Source organism: Ascaphus truei, chromosome 19, assembly GCF_040206685.1.
Source record: "Ascaphus truei isolate aAscTru1 chromosome 19, aAscTru1.hap1, whole genome shotgun sequence".
Lineage (NCBI taxonomy): Eukaryota > Metazoa > Chordata > Amphibia > Anura > Ascaphidae > Ascaphus > Ascaphus truei.
In genome coordinates, this window is record NC_134501.1 from 27105667 (window position 1) to 27117740 (window position 12074).

At 45.4% G+C, this 12074-nt stretch overlaps 1 protein-coding gene across 1 annotated transcript in view; it reads right to left on the reverse strand.

The window, feature by feature from the left end:
- Window positions 1–222: 222 nt before the first annotated feature.
- Window positions 223–12074, reverse strand: part of ATP6V0D1 (ATPase H+ transporting V0 subunit d1) — a 75679-nt gene continuing 63827 nt past the window's right edge. Inside the window, exons 4-8 of the mRNA XM_075577032.1 lie at window positions 11270–11349; window positions 8538–8615; window positions 7372–7548; window positions 6321–6398; window positions 223–2311 (exon numbers count right to left, since the gene is read on the reverse strand). Of these exons, the coding sequence (XP_075433147.1) occupies window positions 2150–2311; window positions 6321–6398; window positions 7372–7548; window positions 8538–8615; window positions 11270–11349 (575 nt within the window). The 3' untranslated portion in view covers window positions 223–2149. The remainder of the gene's footprint in view (window positions 2312–6320; window positions 6399–7371; window positions 7549–8537; window positions 8616–11269; window positions 11350–12074) is intronic.

Here is a 12074-nt window from a genome sequence, read left to right on the forward strand (position 1 = left end):
ATTAAACTTGTTCTTGATGACTTGCTGGGATTTCTCCTTTATTGTATATGTAAGAAATAGTCAGGCGATTGTACCTTCAACCCCCGCTATGCAGGCCTGTTAGCACAGGGGACTATCCCGAGTGCTTGCACAATTTGGGAATCGAGAGAGATTTGATGTCTAAAGACTGTTTAGAAGTCAAAAATGAAAGATCATGAAACATACACCATGTATATCCTGGTAGAAGGCTGTAAACATTTTATTTTTCAGATATTGACTTATACAGTGTTTGAGGCTAAAAAGGGATCACGTATTCACAGAAACGGAGAAGACTTGTAAAACATAAAAATTGCACGTTTAAATGTAATGATAGATGCTGTGTTTACAGAATGAAGATCCTACTCCTTAACACCGATAAATAGGTAAAAGCGTCACTCCTCGGGAAGTCTCTGGCAATTCAACTTGGAAATGGGCAATCAAATCGCACCTACATTGCACGGACTAAAGGCAGTTAACCCATTGCTGCCCCGCCACCCCCAAAACGGATTGGTCCTCCAGAGATGGTCCCCATTTTTGTTTGCTCCAGGAACCCCATGGTTCCCGAGATACTGACTGGTTTTTAATTGCCAACTTTTTAAGCCATTTTAGGGAAATCAAAATGGCCACCAAGTCTCACGGGCCCATAGAAATCTTCGACGTTCCTTGGGAGGAAGGTGACGTTACGGCTTCCTATTAAACAATTTAAATATGTAGTAACAAAAACAGTTCAGAATCTCGGGAACCAGCAGGTTTCAAATTATGTAAAAAAAAAATAAAAAAAATAAAAAAAATGCATATTGAAATCCAGTGGCTTTGCGAGATTTACTACAGGAGCCACTTAACACAGGACATCATCTCAACATTTTCTTCTGCAACTGGGGCAGAGGGAAATACATACCCAACGTTAAGTGGCAAACTGTCGTTTTTATATAAAACCCTACGCTTATTATATATGGGCCTATATTTAACGTGATTACGGTTTGTGGTCATAAATAGGCCTTCATTGATGAGGATGCATAACCAGCGCTCAGCTACGTAGAATACCTGCTTCCTATACATGGAAAAGATAATGAATGAACCCCGGGGGGTTTAGGGAGCATGATGGGACGGTTTCTTTGGTCAGTGCATTGTAGAGCCATTTCCTTTTTGGGAGTGACCATTTCATTAGTGTATACACCTATGTTGAGTACAGTGAGAGTTACAATCATAATACAGCTAATTTTATTCCTACTTCTATACAGGAGGACCACAACGAACATGCTTCAACACATCTAATATACTCTTAAGGGTAGGTTATACCATTCACAGGAGGCAGACATCTTTGTTTTAGGTCGCTGGGAGTATCCCAGCCTAAAGTGCACCGAGATTCATTATCAACTTCTCTGATTGGACAGACATGTCATACCCCCCTCACCCCACCTATTCCCTGTCCCAGGCAATTGACATGACAACGGCACAAGCCGGACATTTTAACAACTGTTAAGCAGGACTAGCAGTGGATCCCAGTTTACTTCAACCGCTGCTCCTTCCAGTGTCAAAAGGACATTGCACATCCTAGCCCTCCTGATACCGGTGAAGAAATCATGCCAAAGGATTGGAGCGGGCACAGCTGCCAACATACTAATCTGTACCATTTAAAAAAGGTCAAAAAAAAAAGCAGGCACCAAATGGTACAATAAATGTCTTGAATAGCTCAACTTTCGGCTTCACAATGGAGCCTATTTCAGAGCTGTTGGGAAACAGCAACATTGAGCTAGTAAAGACATTTATTGTACCATTTGTGCTGCCTACTTTAATATAGACACACACACACACACACACACACTTTGTTAATAGGAAGTTTTAGAAGGGTATAACCTGCCTTTAACACCGCCACCGCGAGAGGGGTCCTGCAATATTACCATCTGGCAATGCGGGACTTCAATAAAACCACTTCAGTTGTATATTGCCAGAATTATAGCAAATCTAATTGCAGATTGGTAAAATTAGACCTCAACAACTCTTGGGTTTTCACTTCACACCCACCCCATGCTGTGGGTCAGATAATAAAGCGGAGGAAGGGTCGGCCTTGGACTGTGGAACCAATAGAAGGTAGTGTGTGGGGGGGTGGGGAAATTTCTGGGGTTCTCTCTTAGAAGATGGGGATGTAGTTGTCTATCTTGGCTCGGTGCCTCTGGGCGATGCACTCCGCGATCCACACGATGTTCCGGCACTCCTGTTCCTTCAGCTTCACAAAGGCGTAAAAGACCCCGTAGTGGAACTGGTTCAGATAGGCCAATTTGTTCAATTTCACCTGTAGGCGGAGACAAAAACATAAAAACCAATGGGCGCCACATAATTACCACTAAACACGTAATCTAAACCACTCGTCTAGATTGGGAAGCGGTCTCCTTGGCAAGGAACATGGGTCACCTTTACGAAGCAGTGCTACGCCATAAGAATCCTTCTGGCACAACGCTTGGTAAATATCGTCTTTTTGGGCCCACTCACGTGAGTGGTCAGGATGGGGCCTTCCAGACTGGAAGGTGTTTTATGGAGTAGCACTCCTTAGTAAAAGGGCCCCAAGTCCCTATCCATTTGAATGCAAGTTAAGGAAAGCAATCTCACCCAACAGCCTACAGATGTAGTCAGGCTTATTGTACGTTATCGCGGTCTTTGAATCCTATGGAAACACTGCCATTCTGCGCTATAATGCATCGTGCTGCTTTATCGGTAAGAGGCAGCTGGCTCCATCTGTAATTGGCTTCCGTAAACTAATATTTAGCTGCATTTGTTGCTTTGACAAATGAATACATTGCATTTCTTCAGGGCCCTCAAAATGAGGGCGTTTGTCACTGAAGGGTTTTTATAAACCTAAGCCCAACCCGCACTAAATATAAAGGGGAGAGGGGGGCTTTGCCCACGCAAACTTGTTGAATACTGACATCAGACAAAAAGGAACTCTGCTGCCAGAGGAAACCGAAACCCTCCCAAGTTTCCTCTCACCGTATTCACAACTTTAAAACAGTATTTAAAAATACTTTACCAGACACCTAAAGAAAACAAGGCAATCAACCGCCCAGTTGTGAGCCCTAAAAACATGTCACTGCCATTAGCACACGATGGTTCTAAGAGGGGCTGACCCCCTAAACACTGTGTATTCAGTATTAAAGCAGCACTCTTAGTCAACATACATTTGAAGCAGGGGGTTTCCGGAGCAGATCTGCATTGATATCAGCTCTGGGGACCCCCTGCTTCCCAAGATACATACCTCCGTAGGGGGTGCCAATATCTCTGATATTTAAATATCCCGCTTCACGTGGGCAGATATTAAGCCGCACGTGATGGCGTCATGCTTTCTATTGGCCTGCAGTGTCATTGAAGTGGTCATATTGATAGCCCCGACTAGCCCTGTCTGGGCTGCTACTGGCACCACCTACCTAGGTATGTTTCTCAGGAAGCAGGAGATCCCTGGAGCTGAAATTACTGCGGGTCAGCTCCGGAGACCCCCTGCTTCAAACCGATTAAAAATATAAAAAGTGGCTGAATTTCTCCTTTAAGGCTTCGCACCATTTAGTATCCGAGGCTCAAAATGACCAGTTCAATACAATGGTTGTAGCTGTCAAGCCAAGGTACTCCCACTTCCAAGGCTATGCAATTAACACTGCACCAAACTTTCTTGCACAAGGCTCGGCAGTTAAAGAGTAAAACGCTCAGGCTCTAATACCATCCAATACTTTCAATCAACTGCAATAATATATAACAGCATGTTCTTGTATAGCGCTGCTAGTTTTTTTTTTTACGTAGCGCTTTAGAGACATTTTGCAGGCACAGGTCCCTGCCCCGATGAGCTTACAATCTATGTTTTTGGTGTCTGAGGCACAGGGAGATAAAGTGACTTGCCCAAGGTCACAAGGAGCAGACACCGGGAATTGAACCAGGTTCCCCTGCTTCAGTGTCTTTACTCACTGAGCCACTCCTTCTCCTGTACTGTGTAAACCACTTGTCTCCCATGACCTGATTTCGGTCACATAAAACGATTACAGTTGTCTGTTTTATTAAGCCGTGTTGGGGTTTGGAACCCCCATAACAGAGTATGACCTGGTGTGTTGCATTCCTGCACCCAAGGGGTTAATTTTCAGTATGAGACTAGTACAGGAATGGCCAACTCCAGTCCTCAAGGGCCACCAACAGGTCTGGGTTTAAGGATATCCCTGCTTCAGCACAGGTGGACCTGTGCTGAAGCAGGGATATCCTTAAACCCAGACCTGTTGGTGGCCCTTGAGGACTGGAGTTGGCCACTCATGGGCTAGACCACATGGGAGGTCAAAAAGGCTTACAGAATGGAAGTCAATCCGCAGAGAAGCGAACCTTACCTCACCTCTTTAAATGCCAAATACATGGTTTAGGTCCCAACTGTGAACACTCGACCAAAGGAAAGAATAATTCCCCTTATAGACATTATCCCAAAGGAATGCAGAAGATGAAGAAAGTATGGGAAATGGATCACAGACGATAAAGCCAGGGCGAGGAATACGCATGTGCAGAATGAGAAGAATGAAATAGGGATTTTTATTTTTTTTACACGATTATATATACGGGTGCCTTGGGAAATATTCTGCGTCTAGACAAGGGAGCTTTGTCCTCGTCACACCGAGGCAACACTGCAATAATCCTAATTGTGCGCCGATCTTAAATAAAACGAAATCTACTTTTGAGAAACAGCTGGGTCAGACGCTTTTCCATCAAGCCGTAAAGGTTTCATTCAAAATGACAGCATCGCCTCACCTTTTTAATTAGTCCAATCGCGCCAAACATTTACCTACTAGCAAAAGCCAGTTCCAAATCTTGGCAAGATAACATGCCCTTTGGCATAAAGTGTGTTATTTTATTAGTGTGCAAGGATATTGGACTCCAACCGAAGTAATAAAGAGGCCATTATATTGCCTGCTGTGTATAACCCGGGTTCTTCAGGTGTGCGCTCCCAAAAGCCCCCCCCCCCCCAAACCTAAAGATATCCCATGGACAGCAACACCAAATATGGACAACTCATGTTTGTGCTCTCCCCCCCAGAACACACACACACACACACACACACACACACTTTGACGATGTGTCACCAGAGAGAAGGTGAGAGGCCTCACCCACTCCCCCGGCATTTTACTTAAATGTTGTGGGTGAGAGCCTGGGGCCTCTAAGCGCCGTGGCCCCCCCCAGATTAGAACGTACGATACGTCATGAATAAAACATTGCACAATTAAACTTATAGGCTGGTACATTACATAGTGACGTGTCACAACCCGGAAGGAAGGAAGGGTGCCCGTGACAAATCTGATGGACTTTTCCGTAATCACTGTGGCAGTGAAAGATAACGCTGTAACGGAGTAGCTACAGATGTCACAAACGTCGCTCTTACAATTTATTTGGCACCAGCGTATTCCGCAGTGTAGTACAAAATATGGGGCAGGAACAAGAGCAACACATAAAATACATACAACCATCACCACGTTTTTCGCTAGAGCGCGTTTCTAATGCGGCATTCAGCGAGCTGCAGTTTATTACCACAGAGCCGCAAGTGGTTAAATCTTTAGTACAAGGGCGGCCAACTCCGGTCCTCAAAGGCCACCAACAGGTCAGGTTTTCATTAATATCCCTGCTTCAGCACACATGGCTCAATCAGTATATGCTTCAGCACAGGTGGCTCAATCAGTGGCTACCTGTGCTGAGGCAGGGATATCCTGAAAACCTGCCCTGTTGATGGCCCTTGAGGACTTTCCCCACGAGAAGAGGCGCCCAAACGGTCGGCTACATCTGTATGTTGTGTGGAGCGCAATTTACCGGTTCAGCTACTGTGTTCTGCTCAAGCCGCCCCTGGCACTGGAGGGGTTAACCGACATACGTTTCCAAGCTGAACTCGTCTGGACCTCACAAAGTTGGCTTGTCAGATTTACAGAACACACACTATAAAAGTTGTGGGTGGATATTCTTGTAGGGCATTGATCAAATCGGTAATAAAAAGAAAAAGAAAAGAAGAAAGAAGAAGGTGCCGTGTTCTGTGTAGTAGAAAATAATTTACAACAAGAGAGAATGATAAAGTAAAGCCGGCGGGCCAAGGTCAGGACAGAAATAACTAGAAAGCGAACAAGTTACATCTGGATCGGATCATTTCCCCCACAATGTTAACGAGCATGCGAGGGAGGACGGAGCGATCCTTTGCCAGACTCTCGTGTGTTTGCCTTTGCGTAGAGAGAAGGCAGGATTCACACAGCTTGGTGCAGCGACAGGCCAGCAAGTCAAGGGCTTCCTACACCCGATGTCGTTACCTCGTGCTCGAAGAATCGGTCTTCTAGTGTCTTGTCACCGGGGTTGTTCCCAGACCCTTCAAACAGCAGCTTATACTCCTGATATAAGAGAGACGGAGACAGGCAGAGTATGAAAAAACGAAATATATCTAAAAATAAAGAGGAAAAAAAGTCACGCACCAATGGATCCTCCAGGTCAGGTTTTTAGGATATCCCTGCTCCAGCATAGGTGGCTCAGTCAGAATCACTGAGCCACCTGTGCTGAAGCAGGGATATCCACAATACCAGGTCTTTTGGTGGCCTCTGTGAAATGGAGTTGGTTAGAGATATAAATTCTCTCTAACACACACACACACACACACACACACACACACACACACACACAGTGCTATTATCCTCCGCCTCCACCTGGAGGCTATTCCACGCCTCCACCACCCTTTCCGTGCAGTACTTCCTCACATTTCCCCCAAGCCTCTCGCCCGCCAGCTTCAGAGCGTGACCGCTCGCTCCGACACTTCTCTGAAGAAAAAGGTTTCCCTCCTGCACTTTGAGGAAACCCTTATTACATGGGTGTCCAACTCCAGTCCCCACGGACCACCAACAGGCCAGGTATTAGGGATATCCCTGCTTCAGCACAGGTGGCTCAATCATGACAGCCACTGCCGCTGAAGCAGAGATATCCAGAAAACCTGACCAGTTGGTGGCCCTTGAGGACTGGACTTTGTCACCCTACTGAGGAGCAGGGAATCTTGTAGGGGCTGATAAAGCCCAGTTGGTTGAAAGCTGCGTCCCACCCACAACTGGGTGGGGCTAAACCTGCCTTCGTTTGTACCGGCATTGGGACGGGCGAGAGAAACAAGGTTTTGTATTCCGACAAATGTACTGGACAACGGTTTACGGTAAGTAGATCTAGTAGGCGGCCCAGATCTGGCAATGCCACCAATGTGTGCGTTAACGGTCGCACCGTGGTATGTATTGGAAGGACTGCACACAGGAATGGAGGAGTATGTGATCAAGACACCATTATTATAGCCATGTTGGGCTACAAGAAAACCGTTTTAGGTTTACTCACCGGATAATAGTCGGCTACAGTTTTGACTTGCTCATAGTCATCTGCCCGGGCCAAGTGGGCCAGTCCCTCGGGGTACAGCTTTCCACAGTGTGGGAACAATTTGGCTCGATCTTCTTTGGAGAGCTCGGTTCCAAATGAATTAATGGTGATAATAAATGCTCTTCTATCAGCTTCGAACTAGAAACAGAACAAAAATCACTTAATTGGTGCTATTAGATACCAAATCCACCATGTCTTGGAATCTTTCAGATGTTCACAACTGAAGCATCTCAAGTGATTCCTCTCTAAATCGTGCGGCTGTTTTTTCTACAAATTGCCATCGTTTCCGGATTTATCAGAGACAGTCTTATCAATGGCGAAGGGCCTTGCCCTTTTCCAAGATGGCTGCTGAACAGCTTCCTGCCTTGAGAAGCAATAAGTAACATTGAATTTATAGTGCCACATCAGATAAATATCTCAAAACGCGGTTCAGGCAACTTTAAAAGAATTGTAAACAAAAAAAGCCCCAGTGCAACAACCAAATGACAAAGTACATAGTTAAATACTTAGCCAAGTATTTATCTATATACTTTGTCATTTAGATGTTGCATTGTGATTTTAGTTTATTGTTGTATACAGTACATTTGGTCACACCCAATAGCGCACACACTGACGCACACACTTCAAAGGCAGCGTTGTTCCCAACAAAACTATTCCTTCAGCTCCAACAGCACATCCTGTGACGCCCCTTTGACAAAAACTATACATTCTAACCACTAATTAAAGCAGCAAGCCTTGTTAGAGTTATAGAGTTGAAGCAGGGGGTCTCTGGACCTGAACTGTTTTAATTTCAGTTCTGGGGACCCCATGCTCCCCGAGACACTTACCTCCGCAGGGGGTGCCTGTAGCAGCTCCAGCTGGGCTATAGAAATGGCGGCTTTAAGGTCCTGCGTCACATGGGCCAATAAGAAGATGTAATTCCTTGCTGCTTCCCATTGGCCCGCGTGACATTTCAACCTGCTGAGGTGCTACCGGCACCCTTACAGAGACACCCCACTTCCCACAAAGGATGGGGAAAACATTTTTTTGGGGAGCATATACTTCTTTAAGTACATTCCGCAATGTGACACCCTAAAATCCCTTTTGAATAACAGTTTTTAGTAAGGAAAAGCATCGCTGTATTGTACCTCTAGAATGGGACACATGGCGTCGCCCGTCGTACCTCCTAACGCTTTGCAGAACTTGTAAAAGGATTCCAGGTACGCCTAAGCAGCAAAAAAAAACAAAAAAACCACCAATGAACTGCCATTCAAGTGAGCTCGTAACCCTATTAAAAGCAGCACAACAGGCTGCATTGCATTTTTTTTATTACAAGATTGTAGCAGTGGGTCTCCGGAGCTGAACGGCATTAAATACAGCTGCGAGGACTACCTACTTCCACCCCCTCCATGCCCCTGAGAAAGAAAAGAAAGTCTTTGAGAAACGCGTAGGGCAATGTTGGAGCCGACCAGTGCGATCCTAGGACTCCACATCGGGAAACAACCCTTACGAGGCCCGGAAGTGTTTAGACGCGTGCACGAGCACACGTGCACCCGATCCGGCGGACCAACCCCAACACAAAAGGGGGACTGATCCAGGAACACAGAGGACAGAGGCAGGCATAACTAGAGCGTTCGACACCTGCATTTGTGGTGGAAACGCTGGGTCCAAGTGCCGACTACAGCACCCAAGATTTTGAGTGGGAATTGTTCCCATTTTTATTCTAAACTATTTGTAATAAAATAATCTGCACATCAGAGGGGTGTTGTGTGCTGTTCACACCCACTACCGTTCATTTTCCTTCTCTTTGTGAGAGTTGGGAAAACTCTTTAAGAGGAAGCACTCACCCCTGATGGACACTCTGGCTTTTACCTATAAATTGATGGATTTGTATAAATGTATTTTTTTAACACTTAAGTTTTTATTACGTTTTTTTAAACAGTTGTGTGGGGGGGAGGGGGGAGGAGATACACAAAAATCAAAAGATTTATGGTGCAACATTCCTGACGAGCACATTTCACATAGTAAAGCTGTCCCTCTGGGCAAGCTGGAGAACAGAGAGGGTCTCATTGGAGGATGTTGTAATGTATTTTAACCCATTGTGTAGATATTTTTTGTGCAATCCTAGCATTTTTTTTGTTTCATTGTAGTCATACCCCGCATTAACATACGCAATGGGACCGGAGCATGTATGTAAAGCGAAAATGTACTTAAAGTGAAGCACTCCCTTTTCCCCACTTATCGATGCACGTACTGTACTGCAATCGTCATATACGTGCATAACTGATGTAAATAACGCATGTGTAACAGGCTCTATAGTCTCCCCGATTGCGCACAGCTTCGTTACAGGTAGGGAGCCGGTACTGCTGTTCAGGACGTGCTGACAGGCGCATGCGCGAGCTGCCGTTTGCCTATTGGGCCATATGTACTTACCCGCGAGTGTACTTAAAGTGAGTGTCCTTAAACCGGTGTATGCCTGTATGTACTTCCAGAGATACTGCCCTCCGTAGGGGGTGCCGGTATCCCCGGGAACTTTAAATGTCCTAGTCATGCTGGAAAATCAGAAGCTGCAACAGATGACAGTTTCCAATTGGCCCGCGTGACATGGGACATTTAAAGCCGCCATTATGTTAGGCACACTATTTATCTGCCTGCACAGATGCCGACACTGCTACAGAGGTAAGTATCTCTAGAAGTAGGGGGTCCCTGTGAACTGAAATTAACAGTTCAGCTCCAGAGACCTTGTGCAACAAACCGGTAATAATAAAAAATTCAAACGCAAGGCAGCCTGTTCTTCAGCTTTACAAAGAACTTCCCTGGAACTGCATTATAGTAACAAGTAATAATTATAATGACTGCTTTGCAAGTATTACTTCAGAAAAGATTTCATGCCTAAAAGTATATTTAACAGACTACAGTAAATGGAGCGGCAAGCCGGATTCATATTTATTTATACCTGGCCAGGAAAATCAAATCTTAAATAGATTTACTATATCTGCCATAGCCGTTTCTAGGGGCAGTGAATGCCACATTTTTGCTGCCTTTCCTCTAAAGATCCCTTTCCTTTTCCGCTGATCGAAACTCCTGTTAACCTTAACGCAGCATGTTCTGTTGTCCCTCTGTTGGTTTGTAATAAAAAGCAACAGTTCCTTACATTTATGGCACTGCAATGATCCAAGCCAGGGGGCTCAACTCCAGTCCTTAAGACTTCGTTCTCAACAGCTCAGGGTTTCAGGATATCCCTGCTTCAGTACAGGTGGCTCAGTCCAAGACGGCGCCTCTGATTGAGCCACCTGTGGTGAAGCTGGGACGGATTGAGCTGAAGGAGGGATATCCTGAAAACCTGACCTGTTGGTCGGGGCCTTGAGGACTGGAGTTGAGCACCCCTGATCCAAGTTGCTAACTGATCTGTTCTCGTGATCGTCCGGCAAAGGCCCTGCTTCCCTGGGCACGCAAAATGTCCGACTATTTCAAAAGGGGAAGTACTGTGGCTCGCTCACTGGTTTGTGGCACAGTGGACGCTTAATACATTAGAAATCATTAAAAAAAAGTATGAAGAGGTAAAAAAGTGCAGTGTTATCCAACACTACACAGCTGATTACAAGAATACATAGTGTTTTTAATGAATTGCTGCTAATATGTGACCCCGTGTCAACTATACGGCCTTTGTGGTGGTGGAGAATAATTCCCTTTTAAGATCTTCGTACTGACCCTGGATACCCCTTTACTGGTTTCCAGACCCTGTGATAACTTTCGGGAACATCTTGCTCCGCACACTGTGCTACTTTTGGTGCTGATCCAGTTGCTTTTGCCAGACAGTGACAGCCGGTATTTTAGATGGTGGAATAGCCATAGGTTTCTGTAACTGCCCTGTCTTTACCTTATAAAGCGTGTTTCTGATTATTTCAATGTTCATTTCGTCAAGGTCCTGCTCAGATATACAGTCCTGGAAAAAGGCAGCTGGACAGAAAACAAAAAAGGGTCAGAGGTGTATAGTAACGGTCAAATAAAGCTCAAAGTATAATGTATTGCAGAATGTTGTTGCACCTCGCTGAAGGGATACAGGTCATTGCACCTAGTTAAAGATAGTTCAACTTTCATGCGCTAAGGAAACCCCAGTTGTGCTAATTTGGGGATAAAGCAGGGGGGCCAACTCCAGTCCTCAAGGGCCACCAACAGGTCAGGTTTTCAGGATATCCCTGCTTCAGCACAGGTGGCTCAATCAGTGACTCAGTCTTGGACTGAGCCATCTGTGCTGAAGCAGGGATATCCTGAAAACCTGACCTGTTGGTGGCCCGTGGGGACTGGAGTTGGCCACTCCTGGGATAAACAAACTACTTTCTGAATTCCCACAAATACAAACACAATAGTTTAAGGAACACAAACTCTCTGAGATTGTTAAATTGGCGGTATTAGGAGGATTGTATAAATACATTGGGCTATCGTTACATTATTCTGATCGCGTATGCAAGAGATACCGATTTTGTGACAGTTGGATCACAATGTTCACACTACAAAACAAACCGGCACTTACGCTGTGTCCATGGCGAGCGCGACGCAATCAAAATGCTGTGCCTCTATGAGGCAGACCATAGACCGCGCAACGAGAAGCACCAGCGATCCATGAGGAGACAAATACATTTGTTTCCGTCGCACGACAGCCAGGCCACGTGAGCGGTTCACCC